The sequence below is a fragment of the Equus przewalskii genome, chromosome 2 (genome assembly GCF_037783145.1).
Source record: "Equus przewalskii isolate Varuska chromosome 2, EquPr2, whole genome shotgun sequence".
NCBI classification, from domain to species: Eukaryota; Metazoa; Chordata; class Mammalia; order Perissodactyla; family Equidae; genus Equus; species Equus przewalskii.
The window spans coordinates 111,445,247-111,472,836 of NC_091832.1; the positions used below are offsets into that span (position 1 = coordinate 111,445,247).

General features: G+C 35.9%; 1 protein-coding gene across 2 annotated transcripts in view; it reads left to right on the forward strand.

Moving 5' to 3' along the window:
- LOC103557777 (N-deacetylase and N-sulfotransferase 4) overlaps positions 1-27,590 on the forward strand; it is a 389,440-nt gene that overhangs the window by 135,518 nt on the left and 226,332 nt on the right. For both annotated transcript variants that reach the window (XM_070609249.1, XM_008530458.2), the window contains one exon: positions 25,580-26,803. In XM_070609249.1, the coding sequence (XP_070465350.1) occupies positions 25,826-26,803 (978 nt within the window). In that variant the 5' untranslated portion in view covers positions 25,580-25,825. The remainder of the gene's footprint in view (positions 1-25,579; positions 26,804-27,590) is intronic.

The window sequence follows — 27,590 nt, forward strand, 5'->3', positions numbered from 1 at the left end:
TAGTATAACCTTGAAAGAACTAATTAACCCTTCTGTGCCTCAGATTCATGATCTGTGAATGGAGGTAATAATATCTACTTCATAGAATTGCTGGGAAAGCGAAATGTAACAATAAAGTTCCTAGTGCAAAGTTGGAAACATGAGAGGTGTTAAATTAAAGGAATTAAGTGTTAATTACATGCATCAGTACTCTAACTTTGGCTTGCAATGTAACATTTTCTATGGATTTAAAGCAACCCCTGAGTGATGAGTATTGACTGTTTCCAGTCCCCTCCACTTGAAGGTAGCGACCTAAATCACCTCTCTGCACTGTCCCTACTGTAGTTTTGATCATGTATTTGAATATTAATAGTATTCTATCTAACTTAAAGGATCAAATGTCATTGATTAACATTTTAATCTGAGTCATTACAGTTTTGTAAATTAACTCACATCCAGATATCTTAAGAAAAGCAGACCATAAACCAGAGGAAAAAACTGTCAGAAAAGCTGCTAAATAGTTTATCTTGATTTTCTGGCATGCTGGCATAAGGAAAAACACGAGGTTGGAAGAAGACAAAGAAGAAAAAGTTCAGAAACTGAAACTGGATAAAACTAAAACAAATACAAATGTTACTTAGTTTCCAATTCTTTAGTAAAACATTAAAAAATATTTCATGTGCTGTCTATACTGACATATTTTGTGGCATTATTACAAAAGTTAACTTATGAATGTTTTACAAGGATGCTAGGCACTGAACCAAAATAATTCACTTAGGAAGCCTGTTTGATAGAAAAGACTAGGAGATTATGAAATGTAAAATATTTTGTTGCTCTTTCAAAATAACTTTGAGAAAAAAAGGAATAGGGAAAATGAAAAAAAATGGGTTTGTTTTACATGTGGAAACCATGCTGCTACATAATTTTGCCCAATTGTTTACTTGAAATTTATTGAACAGTTTTCTAACCAACTGCTAGAGCAAGTCTTTAGGTAGGCAGAATGCTTATTCTAACGTCTTTACCCATATCCCTTGTCGTCGTCCAATGAGCAAGCACAAGAGAAGTTGGTAAGCACCATCTCGCTCCTACCCATGGGGGGAATTCCTTCCACAGAAGAATCTGGACAATAGACTGAACTTCTCTCAATTACTAATGTTGACTCAGACTCCGTAAAAAGATACAAATTATATTTCAAGTTTTGCCACAAATGTGTTGGTGTATCTTAAATCGACCTTATAGTTTCCACATGTAAAACAGCAACACTTTCACTCCTCCCATTCTTTTTTCCCAAAGATATTGAGAAAGTCAACAAAATATTTTAGATTTCAATAATCTTCCAGTATTTCCCACCAAATAGACTTGCCAAGTGCATTATTTTGGTATGGTGCCTACCATCCTTTTAAAGTATTCATAAGTAACGTTTGTAATAATTCTAGATTCCAATCATCAAGTATTAAAATAGGAGCATCTCAAGAAATGTTGCCTCTGACAAGTAACAGAGTGCTTGAAATCACTCCAAGTCTCTTCCCATGAGTTTTTATCATGCTTTTGCAAACTTTGAGAATTGTGTATCCTGGATTGGTTTTGAGTGGGAGGATGAAATTCTATATGGGGTATATTTACATGTGACCAGCCATGTTATTTCTGGTTGATGGCCAAGCTGGTGTTTTATTCTGTGGTATCTAAAAGTTAAAATAACATAAAATACGAAGCAATTAAATAAAAACAGCAGGCACAGATTACCGGTGAAATTGAATGGAGCATATCTCCCTTTGGTAAAGAATTATTCAACTATTTTGTGCTGTATAAAATTAAGAATCCTCTGAAGTAAGAAAAATAAGTAAAAGTGGAAATAGCAACTGTAAGATATATAAAATCTGCAGTCAGGAAAAATCATCAAAAGAAAATCGCAGAATTTCCATTTTAATAAAGTACTTTATAAGTCTTGTGCATGGCAATAAAATTCTACTTCTTGATATTTAGAGCTCCAATGCAGAATAGCAGCAATGGAGGAGGAGATTTAGAAGTCAGAAAATGTGGGCTCACATTAGCTGTGTGACATTACATAGGTCTCTTCACTTTTCTGTGCACTAAATTCTCCATTCATTCATTCCTTGATTCTTTGAATAACAATTTTGATAAGTGGAATTCATGGCAGTTTGTATGTGAAATAAAGAGAATCCACTTGAAAAGAGTTAATTTTTTTATTACAAGTAGCTCAAAGTCAGTAGTATATTATGTTACACAGATAATATCCTGATAGTGAGATAATATAGTAGGGGGAAAAAATATCACAAGATCTTCCTATAAAGTAGATAATAGACTTCAGTTATACTACCCAAAACAATCTAAGTTTTCTCCAGGCATGTATGTATTGACTACTTTAGGAGTATCTAGGTAAGAAAGTCAGGGATAGAGAGATGATTGTTGAAATGAATTTTAAGTAATGGTAATCTTTTGTTACTTCTGATGCAGGCAAATTCCATTGATAATGACCAAGTAATAGCTTACCTAAATTCAGGAAGAGAATAATTAAAATATTAAAAGTATAGCTTCTAAGAGATTCTGGATATTAATGTAGCTTGTGAATATAAATGTAACACTATTAATTTTAACATTAAATTCACAAACAAAAAGCCAATTAATTAATTTTAATAATTTCCTTTGTGATTTCTTGAAGTTAAACTTTGATGTTAAATATTAAGCAAAATTCTTTTTCTCTTTCCTTTACTCAGTAATAGATCAAGACACATTTCTACATTGTAGCTTCATTCATTCATCTTTCTAACTTACAGTGTGTTAGAATATGAGGGCTAAGTGAGCATTTTATGCTTCATGGATAACTGCTTCCATGATTGTCTGCTGAGGAAATTAACAAGGATGCAGATCAATAGCAAATATAATAACGGTTTTTAAAGAATGATAATGGAGCTGAACCAAAGTAATTATCAGTGGATGGCAGTCATTTTATTGCTGCTGGCTATAGGTTGATTTAACAAAAGTGTAAATCACTATTAAGTGTTAAATCAGTATTCAAAGAAAATGAATACTGCCTTGGAATTCTAAGGGCAAAATTGGTCTTGTCATTCTCCTGTCTGGTCCTCCATCTTGGTTGTTTAAAATCTCACTTGTTTAAAATCTCTCTTTGCTCTCTCCTCCTCAAAATCCAAATCCTCTCATTCTTCAATGATTAAAACAATTTACTTCCCTCTCTAAATCTTCTCCTAATGACTTCCATAGGACTCTTTCCTTTCTCTGAAATCTCATAGCATATTCTCACAGTTCTGACTTGGCTAGTAAGCGTGTACTTCTTATGACAGCAAGTTTTATACTCCTTTTAACGCTTGCATTTCCTTTTTCTTTTTCCTTGCAGCTGTGTCAACTTGTTCACCACCTACTTCCTTCCCAACTCACTTTAATATTTTACTTGACTTCAGTATTCTACTGAGTATTGTCTAAGGTCGCCAAAGTCAAGGTCAATTTTCAGTTGTATTTCTTGACGCAAAAATACCATTCAGTTCTTGATCAGAAACATTTGTGTCCCTTTGCTTGTAGGCTCCATGGCTCTCTTTCACTAAGCACACTTCATGCAGTGTTAAAGGTTTTAATGGTATACCTCTATCATTTTATTGTACACACTGTTCCTTGCCTCCCTCACTCAGTACCATTACTTTTCCAACCTCTTGACTTACAGTTCCAGCACAGAGCTTAAATTCTATTCTGATATATTCAGCAGCCTGGTGGACATTCCTTTTGAATATCTCACAAACATTTCAAAAGTAATATATTATATTCTACTTATTTTCTTTTCCCACATCTTCCCTGCTTCTGGGTAGCATTGTACTTTCCCTATTATTGCACTTATTATGCTCTATTATAGTTGACTTTTTACTCAAATGTGTCATAGAATAGACTTCCACTGCTTTGGAAAAGCAGAATTAGTGTTTGTCAGGCGAGTAGTCCATCTGGCACTTGGTAAGAATTCAATAGGTATTGAATGAATGACTGTGAAAGCTGAAGTCTTTGGGCAATTCATTATTTTTCCCTCTCTACATCCATTCAAATACCAACTCATGACTCTTCTATTTCTCATATGACAGGATAAAAATAATTTATATGGGCGTACTCACAACCTTGCCTCTCCAAGAAACAATGGAAAACATTTGCCCTTTCCATTTACTCCCAAAAGAGAATGATATCTTGCTTTCTGAGTGTGAGGTTAGTTGATCAGTATAGTAGGGTCTGAGAACCGGTAAGAGGAGAGGGAAAAGAAAAGAGTGAAGCAGATGGCAGAAAGGAAATTTAGTCATGTGAGAATTTCCCGAGTTCCTTTAGGGTACAAGAGAATTGAGAGTAGAGAAACCACCATTTTAGAAGTGTCATTTTGTTTTGTGAATTGGAACTCTTTAATGCTGTTTAGAAACTGTGAATGAAGAACAGAATTTTTGTTAAGTTATGTGGCTCTCATATTGTGCTTCTTAAATGCATCCCACTGTGCTGCTCACATGGTGCTACAAATTTGTAAGAAAGTTATAAATAAATGTTGTGAAACAGCTTACGCTTTTTAAAAAGTAGACTTTACTTTTTAGAGGAGTTTTAGATTCAGAGCAAAATTGAACAGAAAGTACAGTTCCCATTTGCCTTCCCTGCACACATATGCACACGCTCAGCCTCCTGCACTGCCAACATTCCTTACAATTGATGGACCTGCGGTGATGCATTATCACCCAAAGTCCACAGGTTGCTACTTAGGGTTCACTCTTGGTGTTGTATGTTCTCTAGGGTTTGACAAATGTATAATAAATGTATCCACTGTTACAGTATCAGACAGAATAGCTTCACTGCCCTAAAGAGCCCCTCCACCTAGCCTATCCCTCATTCCCTCCTCCCAAACCCATGACGACTACTGCTATTTTTACTGTCTCCGTAATTTCACCTTTTCCAGAATGTCATATAGTTGGAATCATACAGTAGGTAGCCTTTTCAGATTGGCTTCTTCCACTTAGAAATATGCGCTTTAGATTCCTCCATATATTTTTGTGGCTTGCTAGGTCATTTTTCTTTAGCGCTGAATAATATGCCATTTTACAGATGTACCAAAGCTTATTTATCCATTCACCTACTAAAGGACATCTTGTTGCTTCCAAGTTTTGGCAGCTATGTATAAAACTGCTATAGACAGCTGTGTGCAGGTTTTTGCATAGCCGTAAGTTTTCACCCCTTTTGGGGCAAATAATGAGATGCTCAATTGGTGGATCATACAACTGTGTCTAGCTTTGTAAGAAACTGCCAAACTGTCTTCCAAAGTAGCTGTACCGTTTTGCATTCTTACCAGCAATGAATGAGAGATGCTGTTGCTCTACATCTTCCCCAGCATTTGTTGCTTTTGCTGTTTTGATTTTACCTATTCTGGTAGGTATGTATTAGTATTTCATTATTATTTTAATATGGAATTCCCTAATGACGCTTGATGTGAAGCATCTTTTCATATGCTTATTCACCATCTGTATCTCTTCTTTGATGAGGTCTGTAAAGGTCTTTGGCCCATTTTTTCATCAGGTTATTCATTTTCTTATTGTTAAGTTTTAAGACTTCTTTGTATATTTTGGATAACAGTGCTTTATTAGATATGCCTGTTGCAAATATTTTCCCCCATTCTGTAGCTTATCTTTTCATTCTCTTGACAGTGTCTTCACAGAGAAGTTCTCTATTTTCATGAAGTCCAACTCATCAGTTTTTCCTTTCATGGATCATGCCTTTGGTGTTGTATCTAAAAAGCTGTCACTAGGGGCCAGCCCTGTGGCCGAGTGGTTAAGTTTGCTCGCTCTGCTTTGGCGGCCCAGGGTTTCACTGGTTCGGATCCTGGGTGCAGTCATAGCACCACTCATCAAGCCATGCTGAGGCGGCATCCCACATGCCACAACTAGAAGGACCCACAACTAAAAATACACACCTATGTACCCGGGGACTTTGGGGAGAAAAAGGAAAAAAAAAAAGTTGTCACTAAAGTCAATGCCATCTAGATTTTCTCCTATGTTATCTTTTAGGAGCTTTATAGTTTTTTCATTTTACATTTAAGTTTCTGATTCATTTTGAGTTAATTTTTGAGAAGTGTGTGAGGTCTGTGCATATATTTAATTTTTTACATGTGAATATCCATTTGTTCCAGTACCAGTTGATGAAAAAACTATCCTTTCCTCAAGGAATTGCTTTCGCTCTTGGTCAAAGATCAGTTGACTATCTTTGTGTTGGTTTTACTTCTGGACTCTCTGTTCTGCTCTATTGATCTATGTGTCTTTTATTTTGCCAGTACCACACTGTCTTCATTACTGTCGCTTTATGGTAAGTCTTGAAGTTCATTAGTGTCAGTCCTCTGACTCGGTTCTCTTTCAATATGATGTTGGTTCTTCTGAGTCTTGCTCTTCGTATAAACTTTGCTTTCTTTTTAAATCCCTATTTCCATGCTCTTAAGACTTCATCTGGACTATTATAGTCAATTCCTAACTTGTCTCCTATCTCATGACTCTAGTCAATCCACTTACTCTCTCAAAAAAAAAAACTTTCTAAAAGTCAATACTTACCACATCAGTCTTGAAACTAAATTATTTCAATAGCTGTCCAATACTTAAGGCAATTTAAAATCCTTAGAATTTTGAATAAGACCATTTTATCTTCTGGTACCTACCTATTTTCAATTCAATTTCCTACTGCTCTCTTTTAAAGTGGGATGTAGACATGGAGAACAGAAGGGGACAAAATAGAATAAAGTCCCTGATTGAAATGCTAGATTCTAATGGACGTGATAGACAACAAAAAGTAATATTATTTATATAGTATAATAGATTGTTAAAATCACACACACACACGAAGAAAAACCAACAAGGAGGAGTTACAAAGTGTTGAGAGGAAGCTTGCAGTTTTGCATCGGGAGGCCGTAAGTAGATATACCGACACTACTACATTTAAGTAGGACTAAACAAAATGAGAGTGTATACCATGTTTATATCTGGGGGACAAGTATTCTAGGCAGAAGAAACAGCAAATGCAAAAGTCCAGAGGTAGGTATCTGAATAGCACAGCATGTTCGGAGAACATTGAGAAGGCCAATGGGGTTGGAGAAAATTCAGTGAAAGAGAAGTGGTAGATTAGGTAGAGCTGTGTAGATCACCGTATGAATTTGGTATTACTCTGAGTGAAATGGGAGAAACTTTCTTGGAGTAGAGAATTGATCAGAAGAGAGACCTAACTGGATATACACTGTGAAATGATTCCTCCGGCCAATATATTGAAAAAAACTGATGTGGGGAAAAGGCAGAGGTGGAGATCAATAAGGAAGATATTTCAATGATCCAATAGAGATATAATGCTAATTTGGACTAGGGCGATAGCTGAGAAGAAGGTAAGATGTGTTCAGATTTGAGATATATTTTACAGGTAGAGCCAATGAATCATAAGTCAAGTGGGCCTGGTGGGAAAGAAAGAGGAGTCAACTAATCCCAAGGGGCATGCCTGTGTGTGTGTGTGTGTGTGTCCCTAAGAAAATAGAATAATAGAGCTATCCGGGGAAATTGTGAGAGGTACCAGTTTGGGGTTAAGGAAAATGTCAGGCAATCAGATTTGGTCTTGTTAGGCTTGAGGTGTCCATTAGATTTCCTAGTGGAAATACCAAATAGATGGCTGAATATACAAACGGGAGCAAGTAAAAGATTTAGCTGGAGATGTAAATTTTGGAGTCAGTGTATATAGTGTTTAAAACCATAAGAGAGTGCGAGTTGCCCAGAGAAGTGAATATAAATAGAAATGAGAAGAGGTTCAAGGACTAAGCCCTAGGGAGTGCCACATTTGGACGATAGGGAAATGAGAAGGAACCAGAAAATGTGCCTAAGAAGTTATAGAAAACTATGATCTCTTGGCAGTTGAGTAAAGATAGTTTATGTGTGATCGAGGGGATAATTAATGATATAAAATGCTACTGATAGATAAAGCAAGATGAGTGAGAACTGACAATTGGATTCACAGTGTGAAATTTATTGAGCAGTTTTGATGAAATGATGAGGGTAATCCTGATTGGAGTGGATTTCGGAGAAAATCGAACATATCGTTTCGAAGAGTTTTGCTGTAAAGAGGAGAGAAATAGACTAATAACTTGTGCAGTAAGTGAATACTGAGGGAAATAATTGAATGTTTATATACTCATGTGACTATTCTATAGAGAAGGGAACATTGTGGTTGCATGGGACAGGGGAGAGTATTACTGAAACAACGTCTTCGATGAGTAAGTGATAAAGCCTACAATTAATGCACAAGTGGAGGGCTGTCCTTAACAAAAATGGATAATTGATTCAGAAGAAAAAACCTACTCCCATAAATCAGTAAGTGTGGTAGTAGTGCTTATGGAAAGTTTTTTATTCTTACTACTGTGTTCTCTGAGAAATAGAAAACAAGATTACCAGCTGAGAGTAAGGGAAAAGAAAGAAATGTTAAGAGTTTGAAGAGAGAAGAGTATAAAACAGTCACCTAGGAGAGGAGATAGTTATTGGACTAAGAAAATGTAGCATGATTACCAGCAGCATAAAAGGCCCACCTGAAGCTCCTGATCACGAGTTGAAGGGGCGATCAGTCAGTTTGGTGATGTTCCATCCATCTTCAGAGTTGCAGGCATAGGTTTGGTGGATTGTGGAATTTAGCCAGTGCTGTTTAGGCAAATGTGCATGAGGAAATAAGAGAGGATAAAAGAGTTTGAGAATATATGAAATGGAGAGAATACATGGTTGATTCTGGAGTTTAAATTGGGTGAGAAGGGATGTGTGGCCACGAGACAGAGTGAAAAGTGAAATGATCATGGCCTAAGGATGCTAGGGGATTGAAATGTTGTTGAAGTCGGGGTGGTAGATAAAGTGAGCTAAAAAGACAGGAAATTGTGATTGGATAGCAGAATATGTAAAATCAGTGTTATGAATGGTTACAATTACATACTTATTTGTTATAATGAAAAGTTCTAGCATATGACTATGAGACTAGGTGGCAATTGTAGGGAGAATTACAAGAACATTTGAGAGACGATTTGAAAACTGAGAGTATGATACTTGAAGGATCATCTATACAGATATCTAGTAGTTTTTAAAAGATTGAGAGTTATTGAGAAACTAAGATTTTTCTGGGGTTGAAGGAGTCGCACCCAGGCATTAGTTGATGATGGTTATAAGGAGAAGAGGTGGGTGCTGTGGTCTGATAAGATGAAAAGTTAGAGGCTTTGGGGGAGTAGGAGTGCAGAATAGCCCAGAAGTGATAATGAGGAACAGGAAGCACATCTAACCACCCTCCTGACCCAAAGGTAGAAGAACTGGAAGCAAAAATATGACTATCACCAGAGGACTCCATGGTCCTCAAGGGAGGACCAGGTTTCAGTTAGAGCTGGAAGATGAAGACTTTCAGAGAAGAGTTTCATTGCATAGGGAAAGAAGTTAGCTAATAATTGACCATGTAGTCTGATTAGCACAGTGAAAGCTTTCAAGAGATTGAGAGGGTGGGGAACAGGATCACAAAAGTGTTTTCTGTATGGATAAGTAAAGTCCTCAGAGACCTGAGTGTGTGTGGTGACTTACATGGTCAGGAATAAACAGCATAATGAGAGAAGTTGTGAGGGTCCCGGTATGATGAGTTATGTCCTGAAGGGCCCGAAATTGGTAGCAATGATCAGGCTGTAAGAGTTGGATGGGATGGTGGTATGCAAAGAGGGGCGGGAAGTTCTGGTGGATAGTTTATTGTCTCTCTCATAGTTTTGGAAGCATTGATTGATTTTCTAATGTTAAGCCAACATTGCACTTCACAGCTCCTGTATTCCTTTTCTAAGGCTACCATAATAAAGTCTCACAATCTGAGGAGCTTAAACAACAGAAGATTATTGTCTTACAGTTCTGGAGGCTAGCAGTCTGAGATCAAGGTTTCAGTATGTCATGCTCCCTCTGAAGGCACTGGGGAAGGATGTGTTCCAGGCCTCTCTCCTGGCTTCTGGCAGTTTCTCGGCTTGTGGCAGCATATCTCCAGTCTTCACATGGTGTTCTCCCTAAACATACGTCTGTGTCAAATTTCCCATTTCTATAATGTCCCCTTTTATCCATCATATTGGTTTAGGGGCCCACCCTATTCCAGTATGACCTCATCTTAACTTCACTAATTACATCTGCAATAACCTTATTTCCAAAAACGTTCACATTCTGAGGTCCTAGGGGCAAAGACTTCAACACTGAACTTTTAGTGGGGCACAAGTCAACCTAGGGCAGCCACTCTCAACTTTGTCATGCTAATTTATTCTTTTGTATAGAAAGGTGGTTTGGTTTGTACTTTGTTTAGGATTTTTACATATTACATTCATGAAGTATGCCTATAATTTTCTTTTTCGTAGAATCCCTTTATCAGTTATTACTATCCAGGCCATGGTAGCCTAATAAAATGAGGTCAACAGGGATTACTCTTTATTCACTTTTCTGAAAATGATTGTATAAGACTGCAATTGTTTATTCTCTGAAGCTTTGATAGGACTTTCTGATGAAGGAATCAGTGACTGGAGTTTTCTCGGTGGGAATATTTTTGACTATTCAGATTCGAGAATTTTGCTTTATTCATTAAAAGGCTTCTTTTAAATCAATTTTATAAAGCTACATTTTCTCAAAATTTCATTTACTTAAATTCATTTAAAATTAAAATATTTTCTTAAAAATTCATCAATAATTTTCTCTGATCTTTTTAATGTCTGAAGCAACTGTAGTTATCTTCTGTTTCTATCCGTATCAGTTACATGAGATTTGTCTCTTTCTATCTTAATGTGAACAGAGGTTTGTCAAATTTATTAGCCTTTTAAAAAGAACCAGGTTTTGACTTTTTCTCTCTATTATATTTTTTCATCTGGTTATTCTCTGCTCATCTTTGTTATGTCTTTCCTTCTACTATCTTTCTTATTATTTTATTGCTATTTTCTAGCTTCTTGAGAGGAATGCTTACCTTAGCTTATTCATTTTCAAACATTTTTGTGTACATGTTTCTAAGGCTATAAATTTCTCTAACTACTGTGATAGCTAAATATGAAAATTTTGATATATTTTATTTTGGATATAATTTGTAATATATATTCATTTGCTTTTTTTTCCTTTGCTGTAAGTTATTTAGGATTACGTTTCTTAAAATTTAAGTATATGAGAATTTTCTAGTTATTTTGTTATTAGTTTCTAGATTAATTACATCATGGTCATAGTACATGTTTATGTGACTTTTAGTTCTTTGGAATTTATTGAGACTTGCTTTGGGACTCAGTATAATTAATTTTTGTAAGTATCTCCAAGTTCAATGCATATTCCACAGCTGTTGAATATCATACTTTAAATATGTATTTTAGACCATATTTGTTATCATGTTTAGGTTTTCTTCATCCTTACTAATCTTTTATCCAACTTTTAAGTCAATATTTGAGAAATGTTATAAATTCTTTTATGATTGGGAATTTGTAAATGTTACCTTGTAGTTCTGCCTATTTCTACTTTCTAAGTTTGAGATTATGATATTAGATGCATACTAGTTTAAATTTTAATGACCCCTAGTTAATTGAATTTTTTATTATTATAAAGAAAGTGATCTCTATATCTCTAGTAATTCTTTTTGCCTTAAAGCTATTTTCCTGATATTTACATAGTTTTATCAGTTTTCTTTTAATTAAAATATTTCTGGTGTATATTTTTCCAGATATTTACTTTCAGATATTCTTTTGTATGTCACTTGTAAATAGCATATACTTGGATTTGTGGGGTTTTTTTCTGTTGAGCTACCAATCTTTGTTATTAAAAGATAATTTAGTTCATTTATATTTAACATAATTACTAACATAAACAAACCTATTTATTTTGTGGTTTTCCATTACTCCTACCTTCTCTAGGTTTCTTTTCTCTCCTTTATATTTTTTGGGTTTTTTTTTTTTTTTGCATTTTATTTTTTCTTCTCTAGCTTTGAAGATATATATTCTTTATTGGTTTTATTAGAAATTAAAATATGCATACTTAACTTACCAATGTCTGAAGTCACTATCATCACTTAATACAGGGTTCTTGGAAGATTTTTACTTGATTTACTCCCTTCTCACTTCTATGGTATTGTTCTTATTTATTTCAATTAGTCTTTGATTTTATTTTTAACCCCATAAGGCTTTATTATTACCATTTTATGTACTTTACATCATTTAGACTAATTCACATTTTTATCAATTTTTTTTCTTCACTCTGTTTAAAAATTTGAGCATTCTTCCCACATCTGAGAAATTCATGACGTTATGAATTTCTACCTCTTAACTTCAAATTTCGGATAATTATTTCCCAGCTTCTCTCACAGCTAAGTCATGGACATGCCAACTAAAAGTGTCTACTCTCATGTACCTCAGCAGACTTTTGAGTCAGAAGCTGGTGAATTGAAGAAGCAGGACTACAGCAGATTCCCTTAGGTTAGGGTGTCTTCACCTTGTTGATGCAGGTTCCAGAGGCATCCATAGCAGCATCCTGTGAAGAAAAACCCAGATCTTAATATTGGTGATGATGATTGTACAACATTTGGTCTACGGTCACTTGTTCAAAAGGGACCTTTATGATTTATGTGTGAATTTGAGTGTGTGTATGTGGCCTTAACCATGTCTTGAGCCGAATCATGTAACTAAATCTCATTAAGAACTATGTTTTCAGGGCCCGCCCAGTGGCACAGCAGTTAAGTGCACTTCGGCAGCCAGGGGTTCGCCAGTTCAGATCCCGGGGGCGGACATGGCACCACTTGGCACGCAATGTTGTGGTAGGCATCCCACATATAAAGTAGAGGAAAATGGGCACGGATGTTGGCTCAGGGCCAGTTTTCCTCAGCAAGGATTTCCTCAGGAGGATTGGCAGCAGTTAGCTCAGGGTTAATCTTCCTCAGAAAGAAAAAAAGAACTATGATTTGGATTGCATTTTTCAACCACCTTGATGTTTACATTCCCATTATAGGTGGTAACATATTACCATCTTGTTCAGTACTCATTTATGGTATATTCTGTGATATTAAACATGATTTCTTGGTCTCTAAAAATACTTTTCTTTAACAGGTTTTTAATGACTAAATTAGGGAAATCAACTTTGGAGAAAAACAAAAAATGTATAGAAATAAATTCTGTTATATGTTTATAAATTTACTCAGGATGAATAATTTGAGTATATTTCATTGCATGTACAACCTCCTAATGATTCATTATCTTTCAAATCATCTGCAAAGCAACTACATATGAGCACTCATTTTTACAGATTCTCAGGTAAATTTTAAATTATAGTGGAAGCGCATAATGTTACAATTGTAAGATATAACCATGAGCAGTAGAAGTTAGTATCTAGAAATCATTCTTTGTAAAGAAATCATAAGGCCATTCTAAATGGAAATTGTAACCACAATTTTAAAGTATTTTGAATATAGTTCTTATGTTTTATATTTGTACATAAGAACTGAGAAGTGGAGTAAATTGGGGGATGACCTGAATCATGGTGTACACATTTCTCTTTTGTATATAAGCTTTCCTTATTATTCATTTTATGTTATTTCTTTACTCTTAAGATATTGAAAAGAGTTAATCATTTAAGCACATTCAGATGTTTGGAAATCATGGTTTTTTGGGCAAATGAAATTATTGCACAAACATGTTTGCATAACAGAAATGCAAAACTGAATGGTAACTCTGTTTCACAAAACAAGTATATTACTGTATTTTCTTAAGAAATAAATACATCCTAGAGAAAATGGTAATTGGGAAACAAGATGTAGCAAAGCTGGTTTTATACATCTTTGAATTACAGATATTATGCTTCCATTCCCTTAAGAAAATTATTTAAATCTTAAAAGTTCACCAAAATTAGCAAGATATTAAGCAGAGGTCATATTTCATGTATCCCTTCCTTGGGCACAACAGCAAAAGAAAAAAAGAAAGAAGAAGAAAAGATTTAAGTAAAAAAAACAGAAATAAGAATTCAAAAGCAGGGAATCATACAAGCAATATAACATTGGTTTGTTACAAATATGAGGAAGAGAATGGACTAAAGGCACTTGGTGTGAAATTGTGGAATAATTGGTGTTGAACATTAACAATCACTCATGTTTCTCTGGCGTCAAAGCGAGATGTTTGTCCTGAGAGCAGAGTTACCTGTGGGCGCTGCATTCATCTAGTTAGTAGTTTCTTCTGTTTGGTAAGCTGTCAATGGAGAGCAGGTGCTGTGGGTCTGTTTTTGCAATAAAAGCAAGAACATATCGCCCTCTAGTGTTGAAAAAGCTAGGCGATCCAAAGATTGTTTAGAAATACAGAAATAATGCATTTTAAAAGCAAATGTCTTATTTTCACTTTTCAAATAACTGTGATATACCAACATAACACTTCATTGATATAAAAATAGATGCCAAAAATGATTGATTAGCTATTTTCATGGCCTGTGTTATAAAAAATGTTAGCTAGATTGAGAATAAATTATTTCTTTTTACTATTTTACTGTTTTGTAATTTTAATTGTACTATTTTTATTATAGTTTTGGATGAGTATTTTAAAACTTTAGGAAAGATAAGTTAGTTATAAGGCTTTATCTCCTAGTATTTATTATTACTTTGGCTTGTATTACCAAATTTAGTTATGAATATTCTTTAATTGTTAAAAAAAGTAAAGAACACAACTCTGCAACATAGGTCACTCAATTGGCAAAGGTGACTTTATGGGTCCTTTGTAGCCAGATTCTGTACTGAGTGAAAAATCTTTTCCCTTCTCTGAAATGCAAGATCAAGGATTGAGGGAAAAGTTCATTAGAAAATGTCTTCTAGAAAATAATGTAAGTAGAAAGTTAATGATTGAGATAGAAAGAACAGCATATTCATCACTGTATTCATAAAATGATAGACTGAGACTGAGATAGACTGATATTAATATAATCCACATTTCTCCAGACTTCTGTCTGTGAGTATAAATGGGTGTGTTTAATAGTAATAGCCTACATATTATTGGCTCTTCCACTTTCATGTCACACAGTCATTTCGGTGCCCTTCAAAGTCTCACCTGGGATTGCCAATTGGTAGGTTCATCCTGGCTTTCCTGTCTGTCACTAATCTCACTGCTCAGAAGTCACTGAATGTGTCCCAGCAAGGCCACTGCTGCAGGCTGGCCCCATGGAAATACGAGTGTGCATGCAGAGCTCAGCTTCCTACGCCTGCCCCGCTTCGCAGCATGTGCACTGGGTCTCGAGAAAAGTTTGCAAATCAATGTAGGTAAATGGACGGACGTGTGCTTGCCACTCTCTGAAGATTCAAGTTGATCCGAGATGAGAGCACCTGTCTCAGGAGTAGACAAAACTTTGACTTTTGCGCATCCTCCCACACTTTTTAATCCAAGTATTTTATTTTCCTTTCAACAACTGATAAATGGGAATTTGGCATTTGTAAAGAATTATTTACATATATATAATATCTTCTGATAAATGTGGACTCATCGGAAAAAAATGATCCATCTTAACATCCTAGTTATAAGTAAACTTAGAGATAATTTGGTGCAATTGATTTTCCAGTTTTCAAAACCTTAGGCTTGAATTCTGAGATCATTGTTTCAATAGAACTATTACAAGTATTATAACATGGAATATGAATTTAACGGACTTAGTCATGGTTATTAAGGTTTTACTATGTCTCTAATTTAGTATTAGGTTATGCTGAGGGAAGGGAAAGTAGTTTAGTGAGAAAAGAGGAACTTAATATACAGACTCAGCTATTTGAAAGTGTACCCACAATCATCTTGGAAGACATACATATCAGTTAAATAAAAATGTAAGAGTATCACAAAAAAGTTATGGACAACATACTCTTCAGATATTTAGAGGAAGAAAGATTACCAGGGAAGGCTTATTATGCACAAGACTATAGAATTTTGGAGTTTGAAGCAAACAACGTTATCAAACTCATCCCCCTTTTAAATTTCCTACTTACATTGTTTATGCTTTTTATATAGATAGTGCATGGTTCCTGCAGAAAACTCAAACGATATAGGAAAGTAGAAGAATGACAGAGAAGATCAATCTTTTGACGAGCATCCTTCCAAAGCTGCTCTTTTGAATGGATACATCAAAATAGAAAGATAAAAAGTTAAATTTCTTTGTTTTTCCAACGAGAAAACTGAAGCTCAGAGTTTTTCTCCCACCCCACAAGTTTCTGGAGAAGACAGCATTTGAGCTGGGGTAGAGAAAGACGGTGAATATTTGCAAGATGTGAATAAGTTTTTGATTTGGCATGATTTGTACCTGTGACAAATATTCTTTGCTTGACCAAACTTTAATCAGGCTCCTGAACCTTCTCCTGAAATCCACAGGTCCATCTGTGTATTTCCTTGTAAAATTAGTTTTAGCAAGAACCCTGCTAAGTCAGTTTAACCAGAACCCCCCACCCTCGAGATCTGATCACCCTGGCCTGTCTTCAGCAAAAGTCCTGGTAGGTAGGTTTTGATAGAACCCCCATTATCCCTGATGTTTTCTCTTAGTAGTTTTCCATCCACTGACCCCACTCTGCTCCTTGCCTATAAATTCCCTCTTGCCCACTCTGTATTCGGAGTTGAGCCCAATCTCTCTCCTCCACTATATAACCCCATCCTAGCGGTCCCTATACCTATCACAGTGGTCCTGAATCAAATCTGCCTTTCCATCTTTAAATGTCATTGAATGTGTTTTTTGTTAATATATGACATACAAGGTGGTCTACAAAGTGCTGAAGATTCAATTCTGAATAAATCACAGTCCCCAGCTTCATGGAAATGCACGGATAGTTAGGTTGAAATGTCCTGTGATAGAGATGGCACTAGGAGAGCACAGCGGAGTCACACTCGTCTAAACTAGGTTTTGCAAGGGCGGGGTGATTTTCTTGAGGTCGTTTTATCTAAACTGAATTTTAAAAAATGAAACATAGGGGCCGGCCCGTGGCCGAGTGGTTAAGTTCGAGCTCCGCCTCGGAGGCCCAGGGTTTTGCTGGTTTGGATACCGTATGCGCACATGGCACCACTCATCAGGTCATGCTGAGACAGCATCCCACATGCCACAACTAGAAGGACTCCCAAGTAAAATATATACAGCTATGTACTAGGGGGATTTGGGGGGAAAAAAGCAGAAGCAAATAAAAAAGGAAGATTGGCAACAGCTGTTAGCTCAGGTGCCAATCTTTAAAAGAAAAAAACCAACAAAATAGAGCCAGTCAAGCTTAGAAATAGGAGAGCCAACCCTGGTCATTCCAGACTGCAAACGGTTCAACACGTAAAGTGCGGGAATACATGTAAAGTGCGGGAATAACAAGAAGAAAGAATTTTGCAAGAGAAAACTCTTTCAAAAGGCTTGACTGTAAAGGTGAGAGAAAGATTAAGGTGGCTGCTTGAGTTGAGGGTGGGGCTGAGATAAGAAATTTTATGAAGACGGATGTGAGTTAAATTTGTCAAGGAGATTATAGCTGGAGTCTCAAACTGAAATAAATGCAGGCCAGACAGACAGACAGAGAGTAGTGAGCAAATGGTGGAGACTAAAGCCATTGAGGTATCAAAATATGGTAATTACCAAACAAAACAGATGTAGGTGCTGCCTATGGTTAATTACCAACAGATGATTATCTTAAGGTTTTAACTAAGTCCTCAGAGAAGAGAGGTTGAAGTTCTAGAAAAGGGGTAGAGGCTAAAGGAAATGATTAACTTAACAAGGGACACACATTTCCCGGCATCCAGCAGCGGGGAGGAAGGTGAGAATTGCTTAGGCTGGGAAACATAGATGGGAGTCAGCCTGGCTCCCTGAATGATGGTCAGCTAGTTCAACCTTCGCTTTCTATTTTCTTTGCAAAGTAGAAGGTTGGGAAATTAGGTTGTGGGGCTACCAGGCTTAGAAAGGTATTGAAATCATCAAAATATAACAAGTTGGGGGAATAGAAATGAAAGAACAGTGATGGATATAAGAAGGACTTGTTAATCATATTTCCCTTTGATTGTAGCTAGTTAGGCTATAAATTAATGTTAAAAGGTAGGAGAAAAATGATGTTCGTTGGGTAACCAGTGCAACAACAAAAAATTACGTATAGAAAAAGGACTAGAAAGAAATACAAGTGAGGTTTTTGAAAAGCACTGTTCATTTTATTTTTATTTTTCTGGGTTTTCAGATTTTTCATGCTTCCAGCTTTCATAGTAAGAAATATACATAAACTGTGTCAAGAAAAAAAAGCAGCAGTGTCAGTTTTTAAAAACATTTTTCACATCACCTTTGTAGATGAGACAAGTTATGGAAAAATAGCCTGCTTCTGAGAGAAAATTGTTAATAAGATTATATCTAAACGAGGAAGCATACCGTGATGCTGTATTTCCTCAGTCATCTTTTGCAGCTCTCATATAAATTGTTTATATGGAGAGAAAAGAAAATGGAGATAGAAGGAAACATTGTTACACAGATTGGCTGATTAATGCCCACACTCTTCACATTAACTCCATTAGCACAAGCTTTAAATCAGTAACTTTAAAACCATCCGTGGTCAAGGAAAAAAGAAAGACTTTCTGGAAATGAAAGGAAAATAGTAAATAAAGAGAAGAAATTAAGAACAGATAAAAACAAAAGAAGTTGGGTGTGTTTTTATGATGATATGGTATGCAGTTGAATTTGCAGATAGACCTGGAAAATAGGCTCTTAATAAAGGTTAATCTATTTATGTGTTGAATGAATGCCTTTGCCTCTTACCTAAGGGAGAAAATAGGAGCATATGCAAAATTGAACTGAATTTTAGACAGCCTGTCTGGTCTTAGTTTGACTCTGAATGTAGTAAATAATTACCCCCCATCATAAATATTACCCCCAAATCTAGACAAAAATGGAACAGGTGCCACAGATCCTTCCCAAAGTCATATCCTGTTCCTAATGGAATTGTCTGGATTTCTGGAGCCCCAGGACAGATACAGGCATTCCAAAGCTGTTCGAGTCTATTTAATTCCGGACCATCCATTCTGGAGATATTATTATTTCAGTAGTGTTAAGGGTAAAAGTCGATGATGAAATCTTGAATATAAAAATAAACACAGAATTCTACAAATAAACACAGTAAACACAATGATTACTTTACTAGACCTCTCCACTGCTTCACAAATAGCATTTCTTCCATATCTAGAAATCTTATCTGGCACAGCAGAACAGATACCCACTTAGTATTTTCCTTCTTCTCAAAGGTCCCATGTTTTTCTAATAAACAAGATAAATGCATAGATATTTGTAATTTGATTTTAATAAAAATGTACTCTTCCTTTTGAAAAATTATGTTGTTCCTCTGCTTTAGAAAACAAGACCTAGGAAAATGGTAAATAGGCACTGTATGTATCTTCAGGAGATGGTGATAAAAGAAAACGCCTGACATTTACTCTTCGATTTACTGAGTTGCCTTCATAATCTTTTGAAGTGTGAATATAGCTGATAGCTCAGAGCTATGTACCTAGTATAATATTATGTTACAATATAATATGATGGTAGTAATGTTATCATTATGTTTGAAATGACACTTTTAGGAGTTTGTACTGATAAAAATGCACACTTTGGGGACTAAAATAAATTTATCTTATGTCACTGAAATCAAAAAAACATGAAGTGTATAAAAGTTAGGTAATAACCACCTGGTTATTTATAAGGGTAGAAAAGATCATTGTTGCAGAAAATCATAACCTAAGCATACTACTTTGATTTTGATTAAATATAACAATACTCATCCCTTTATACCTTCATTTTGAAAAAAAAGTTATATATGTAGGTATGGTTCTTACCCAAAATAATATCACAATATTTTGTGGCCTGGAAGCTGAAAGGCACTCACAGGGACCAAACTATGTGATATCAACCAACTTCTAATCTCAAATCTTGTTGAATCAATAATGGATATTTTCAAAAAACACTCAGAATCATGAGACTACGTTCATCTTTAGCTAAAACTTCTGTGACATTTATGATTCTCTTAAATAATTTGAATTAGCTGTGCCCTCTTGAGTAATGTTTCTTAAACCCTTTCACCATGACCCAGGATAAGAAATAATCTTACATTAGGACCCGGAAACACAATAAATAAACACACATACCCACACATAACTAACAAACACAAGTTTCCTAAAGCACTACTTACCCTTACCTTACATGGAGTACATCAATATTTCTATTCTGCTCTGTGGTACCCCAAAAGAGTGCCGTTAATGTATACGAATAAATGATTAAATGTTTACATAAGACAATTTTTTGTTAAAAACCCCTACTTTATTAGTATGAAATATGAGCTAATTCTTTATAATATTCCTAAAAGCAAAGAAACAAACTCGTGAAGCATGTGGAAACAAGGTACTTGATAAAATATGTTCCCACCTCATATCATGAAAAGTCAAAGCTGGTTGAATTATTGCAAATTTTATGTTATCCCAATTTACAACACAGCTTCTTGTGAGCAAATTCAATTTACCTCAAATTTTTCTTTTGTACTTTTGAAGATATTTTTAGCTTTGAATATCTAAATTTTTTAAATTGCAGCAGAATTTGCTGATAAATTATGCTAACTACTAAGTTTTTGGTCTCATCTAACTTAACCCTCGGTTTTTCTTACTGCGAGAGTGGAACACAGAACCTTAACATCACAAACCACTAGTAGGGTAATCTCAGTTTCCTTCTTAAACCCTCTCCATCTCAATTTACCCACTTTAAAAATACACAGTGACTAAATAGGGTGATGAATGTAGCATAGTGACTGGCAAGTGGTAGCTGCTCATTAAATGCTGGTAAATGTTGGTGGGGTTTTTTTTTTTTCCAGTTTTAACTGCAAATTAATGAGCCTCTGTGATGATCTGTATAGCTCATCAGCCCACCTTCAAGAAGGAAACAATCACACATACTTCCATGGTGATTCCTGGCCCCTGGTTTACTTCTGAACCCTGAATTTCCTTCTTCCCCAAAAATAGCAGTAACTACAATAGTACTTGCAGTTGCTTTGTTTACTAATTTCTCTGCTGCTTCCAGAGATTACTAGAAATTTACAATGCTTGAGAACTTTGCAGGCTATATTTTATTTTATTTTTTTCTTGAAGGTTAGCCCTGAGCTAACATCCAGCACCAATCCTCCTCTTTTTGCTGAGGAAGACTGGCCCTGAGCTAACATCCTTCCCCATCTTCCTCTACTTTATATGTGGGATGCCTATGACAGCATGGCTTGATAAGCGGTTCTTAGGTCCACACCTGGGATCCGACCCAGCAAACCCCAGGCTGCAGAAGTGAAATATGTGAACTTAACCCCTGCACCACCAGGCCGGCCTTGCAGACTATATTTTAGAGAATCTATAAACACATTTTGGAAATAAGTCAAAGAACAATTTTGAAACAGACATACAAAACAATAATTTCTTCACATTATCTAATCTTAAAAGAGAGCAAATGATTCTGAGAGATACTTATTCCACTACTGTTGAGGCAAAGAGTCATACTTGGAAGGTTAGAGATGAAAAATAAAAGAAAACAAGAGCGAGAACAAGGAAGCCAGCACCTGAAAAGCCTCCCTTCTCTCTCACCAAAGTCGGCACAGGCGTCCTGCAGCCCACGTTTTGAGATAGGTTGTTGCAAAAATAATGAATAGGGCTTCCTTTCCAAATTTTTGACAATAGGCGTGTTAGGACATGTGAAAGGCAGGTTTGGCAGAATTGAAATCAAAGCCTGTTTAACTTGCTTGGAATGGTGGTTAAGGAAAACTTAGTTCTTCACAGATGCAGCTTAGTCATCCACACGTTTGTCTGTGCATCCTATAGCAAAGGCCAACACCATGGGGTAGGGAGAGCAGCAAAGAACTCCTGTGGGTGGCTGTTTGCCGTTAACTGGTCTCAGGTTCATCCTGCACCACGCATTGGAATAAAGTAAAATAAAAATTTTACCGTATCACCTAGACTCCTTAAGAACACGTGCCACATATTTTTATACTTTTGGAGCAGCATTTTAATTTCTTCATCATTATTCTTAAATGAATATCTTTAATTTTATATGACGTTTAACGTATGTCTTTTTTTAAATGATCGGTTTTCTTATTTGACCTTCGTAAGATTCTTGACTTGGATTCCTACCCCTTCACTTTGCCTTGTCTTATCTTTTTTCTTTTAAGGGACACAGTGCTAGATCTGTGTGTAGAAAACTTACTTTTCCTCCTGTGTGTTTCTCCTTTACTTTCACACTACTACCCTACTTATAACATCTCTGACATCAGATGTGTGAGGGTTTCTCCCACACTAAGCAATGCTTTGTGACAGCAGCTGGGTAACCTACAGTTCAATTCAATTCTGTCACTAACTGGAGTTAGTGCAGATGCGACAGGTGAAGGTCACTGTCCCAGGAGACTGCCGATGGCAAGTAGTATGGCCCCAGATTACCTATGACTTCTGTCTGACCCGGCTACAAATTGGCGGTTCCCATGACCTCCCCCCCTTGGATTGGATTGTTTGCTAGACTTGCTCACAGAATTCAGGGAAGCACTCACTGATGTTTACCAGTTTATGATATGATAAAGGATGCAGGTAAACAGGCAGATGAAGAGATACATAGGGCAAGGTCTGGTTCAGTCTTGAGCACAGAAGTTGCTGTCCCTGTGGAGTTGGGACGTGTCACCTTCCTAGTACGTGGATGTGTTCAGCAACCTGGAAGTCCTCCAAACCCCCTACTTTGGGATTTTTATGGAGGCTTGCTTCATCACATAGGCATGATAGATGGTTAACTAGCTTTCTAGCCCCTCTCCACTTCGCAGAGGATAGGGGGCGGGGCTGAAAGTTCCAAGCTTCTAATCATTGTTTGGTCTTTCTGGTGACCAGCCCTCTTCCAGAAGTTCACAAGGCACCTGCCTCAGAACAAAAGACACTTGTATCACACAGGAAATTCCAAAAGATTAAGGAGCTCTGTGGAAGGAGCCAGGGACAGAGGTCTCTCTCTATATATGTATACTTATTATTTTACAATAAGAGATTCAAACAAATCACAGACTACATCTCTTTGGCATCTCAAACAGTGCCATTCCATCTCTTATCTCAGGTATGGGACATAAGTAAATGTCCTTGTTCTACCATCTTGTATTGCCCAAGTTTTCTCACCTCCATCTGCCAGTTTTTGTTAGGAAAGGACAAATGGGAGCACTGAATGGGAAGGATAACTCCTTAGGTTAAAACACACACAGACGTTCAAGCACACATATCTGCAGCGGGGGTAATGTGTGTATCATCCTTCTAACTCGGAACATATTAATGTTAAATAAATGTCACATTAAAATTTTATTTATTCTTTTGGTTGGCAGATTCCAGTCCCATATGCTTTTTTCTTTCTTTCACTATTTCATATTAGGGTGAGCTGTTCTAGTGTGCAAAACTGACATCTCATCCTTTATATATTCAAAAATAAAAATCACATTTTTGATGTCAGAATGACATTTTCATGTCAGAATTTTGATGTTAATACTTTAACAAAGTATTAACTTGTCATGCACTTAGTTTCTTTTCAAATTCTTGATTAAATTTATTCTTAAAATACTAAACAAACCCTCAAAGTGTGTGGATTAAATAGATTTCTGCTTTTGCAGAGAAATGTGGGGTGGAGGTGGGGCTGAGTCCATGTTGGTTTAAGTGAATTTTTAAATCAAATCTAGGAGCTTGGAGAAGTCTAGGGGTGGCTATAATACAAGACTGGATAATCTCCTTTGGCAAATTCCAAATCTCTTTCAATATTTATTATATTTATTGTGTATATGTATTTTTAATTTAATTTTTAAAATTTACTTATGAACATTTTCAAACATACAAGTAAAGGGTACTGCATAATTGGTTTATATATTTTATGCCAAACAGAAGCCTTTTTATTGCTTTATTTAATTTCTTTTTAGTAAAATACAATTTAATTTGTTTAAAGGGAACAGAATTTTGAAACACTTGAGTGGCTTTAGAGAGCAAATAATTAGCTTAAAAAATTACATCTGATAATGGAGCATTAGTAAGTCCGTAACATGGGGCATTAATTTTTCTTTACAGTGAAAGTGAAATCACTGGGGACATATTTCAAGTTGGTGTACTATCTTTCACAGGGGAAATTCAGGTCTATTTATGTATTTGGAATCTGCATAATTAAAGAGTTTGGCAGAAATTTAAAAATTTTCAAATTGTAAACTTCTGAGGATGTTTTAAAATATTTAAAAATATAAAATGGAAGTAGTAACATAATATTATAATGTTTAATCACTAAATCTAATAATCTTTTAATCACTAATAGCCATTAATTACTCAGATTCCTCAAATTAAAATAATAAAATACAGAACCCATAAAATATTTACAACGTGGTAGAATATACAATTCATATTACAAAACGTGCTAATTTGATTCTCTGTTATATAATGGGTGAATAATACACACCTCAAAGTATACGCATCACAGATTAAAATTATAAACCAGCTTGGTTGTTTTCCTAGGGACACTGGTTTGGCAAACTGGGAAATGGAAAATTTCAGAAATGGTGTAACATAGGTTCAAGGGGAATGAAGACAATTTGTATACAAAGGAAGTCACTAAAAGTCAGTCATCCCTATAAAGAACAATATCTAATAATAATAGAAAATTATGTTCATTTGTGTGAAGCAGTTTGAGAAAGGTTTTTTTTTTAAATGCTTTCCACATTCTTTTTCTTGTGAACTAAAGAAAGTGATAGGGAAACGAAGATTTCATTGTTGGATAAAAATTAACAATGGAAAACAGTTTTAATTCTGATTACAGCAGTAGACCAAGTTTAGGAACGTGCTTTGAGAAAATCATGTCAAGGTTTTTCTTCTCAGCTCCGCTTCCTGGCCCCCGTTTCATCAGAGGCATGTGAGAACACTTACTCCCACTGTCTTCTCTCTCACAGCTTCTCTCTCACTTTGCTTCTGAGAGTGGAGAGGGAGAAACCCTGTCTGTCTTGGCAGGTATGCTGAACAGGGCCAAGTGTCTCCCTGTGGCTTCAGAAAAGGACATGTTATTAAAGAGGGAAACCTGTGCCTACCAGATATTTAAGACAAAATTGTTCCCTTGGCTTGGACTCCAGATGTTTAAGAGCATGTCTCACTGCTCCAACCCCCATACCAATATCTGGTTTCCTAATTCTATACGTATATGATATGGACCAGCCCTGGAGAAGCAATCTTTATGGTGATTAACACTTTAAACTAGAGCTTTCTTTCTCACCTCTTTTTTTTTTAGATAATTAGTTTGAAAAATTATCCCAATATATGTTTATATATATATATATATATATATATATATATATATATATGTGAATGTTTTGGCCAAATCAAATAGGATCCTGTATCCTTGAGGACATGAAAATATCTACTATAGTCTAAGTAGTAAAACCCAGACCACAAACATCCATTATTAATATTTTAACACACTAGCACATTAATATTATCTTTGATATGTATGTTTCTTGTGTATCAGCATATATATAAACTCACAAATATTTATATTTCTATTTTTGTCTCAGCCATTGCATTTCTCTTTTTCAGATGATGTTTAGAGGATTCTGCAGCAACCTTTGGTATTGGACATATTCAAAATCTCTTCCACCTCTGCTCTTCTGGTACATTGCCTTCCAGCTTTAACTTGCTTGTGACCCCTTCAAACATTTTACATGGTTTGCAATGGTTACATGAACTTTTGGGAAGTGGTATTTGCACCATCTCATACTTTATTCACCATGGCACTTTAGGAAAAGAAATTGGGAAAAGCTTCCAAAGCAGTATTTTAAAAAAATGAATCTTATTGTGAAGCTTCGAAGAAGTTTTCGAACATTGATTTTTCTCTTGGCTACCTTTTGCTTGGTGAGCATTGTCATTTCTGCCTATTTCCTCTACTCTGGCTATAAACAGGAAATGACGCTTATTGAAACCACTGCAGAAGCAGAATGTGCTGACATCAAAATTCTACCGTATCGGTCAATGGAGCTGAAAACAGTTAAACCTATTGATACATCCAAAACGGACCCTACTGTCCTGCTATTTGTGGAGAGCCAATACTCTCAACTCGGTCAAGACATCATAGCTATCTTGGAGTCCAGCCGATATCAGTACCACATGGTCATTGCCCCCGGCAAAGGAGACATACCTCCTCTTACAGATAATGGCAAAGGGAAATATATTTTAGTTATTTATGAAAATATTCTGAAGTATGTCAGCATGGACTCATGGAATCGAGAGCTTTTAGAAAAATACTGTGTGGAATACAGTGTTAGTATAATCGGTTTTCATAAAGCCAATGAAAACAGCTTACCAAGTACACAATTAAAAGGCTTTCCATTAAACCTTTTCAATAATCTAGCTCTAAAGGACTGCTTTGTGAACCCTCAGTCTCCTTTGCTGCATGTTACCAAAGCCCCCAGGGTTGAGCAAGGCCCTCTTCCTGGGGAAGACTGGACTATTTTCCAGTATAATCACTCAACCTACCAGCCTGTGCTTTTAACTGAATTACAGACAGAAAAGTCCCTTTCGTCCTTGTCCAGCAAGCCTCTCCATGCGACAGTGATTCAGGATCTGGGGCTTCATGATGGAATTCAGCGAGTTCTTTTTGGCAACAACTTAAACTTTTGGCTACACAAGCTCATCTTCATAGATGCCATCTCCTTCTTGTCAGGGAAGAGGCTGACGTTGTCCTTGGACAGGTATATTCTTGTGGACATTGATGATATCTTTGTTGGGAAGGAAGGAACAAGGATGAATGTCAAAGATGTGAAGGTAAGAAGATTTATAAATATATCATAATTTTATTTCACTGACTTTGTGGTAATGATGAAGTATAATTTTCAATATTTCAGATTTCTAATTACTGAAAATTTTAAGATACAGTAGGTTTGACATAAAATAGGCATTAAAAAAATACCATTCCTCATACACACACTAGATGCTTCAGAGGGGAATAGAACAAAAATATCCCAGGGAGTACTTGAACTTAATCTCTTCCCTCTTCTCAGGCCTGGCCCATCCCAGGTGAAGCCCTGTAGAACTGCCTCCCTTATTCTAGCACATGTGGCAGTTTATAGCAGTGAGACTAATATGGGCTTAGAACTCCTCCCTGAACGGATCCCTCTGCCCTACTTGAGTTTCACAGTGGTAGTTGCAATACAAGACGGAGAAGCAGCCCAAGACCTTTCTATACCCTCAAATAAGCATAATATTTGATGATGTGAGAAGTTCATACACTTTCAAATATAAATATGAACAAAAAAACAGTCCTATAGGGAATGTGGTGTTGGACTTGACCTCAGAGGCTTCCATTGCTCTCTCTCTTTTTAATTTATCCTATTGTTTGGCGGTAATACAGAAGTGTCACTAGTAGTACTTCTGAGTCATAATCAAATTGACTGTATAACAAATTCACCCTGTCATTGCTATTAGATAAAGCAAAAGTGGAATATGTTACACTAGGTTAGGTAGGTAATTCTGAGAATAATTCCCTCTTTTTTCATCTTGATTCAACATTCTCACTTGTGCCTCTCTTGTCCTATATGCAACTAAATTCATC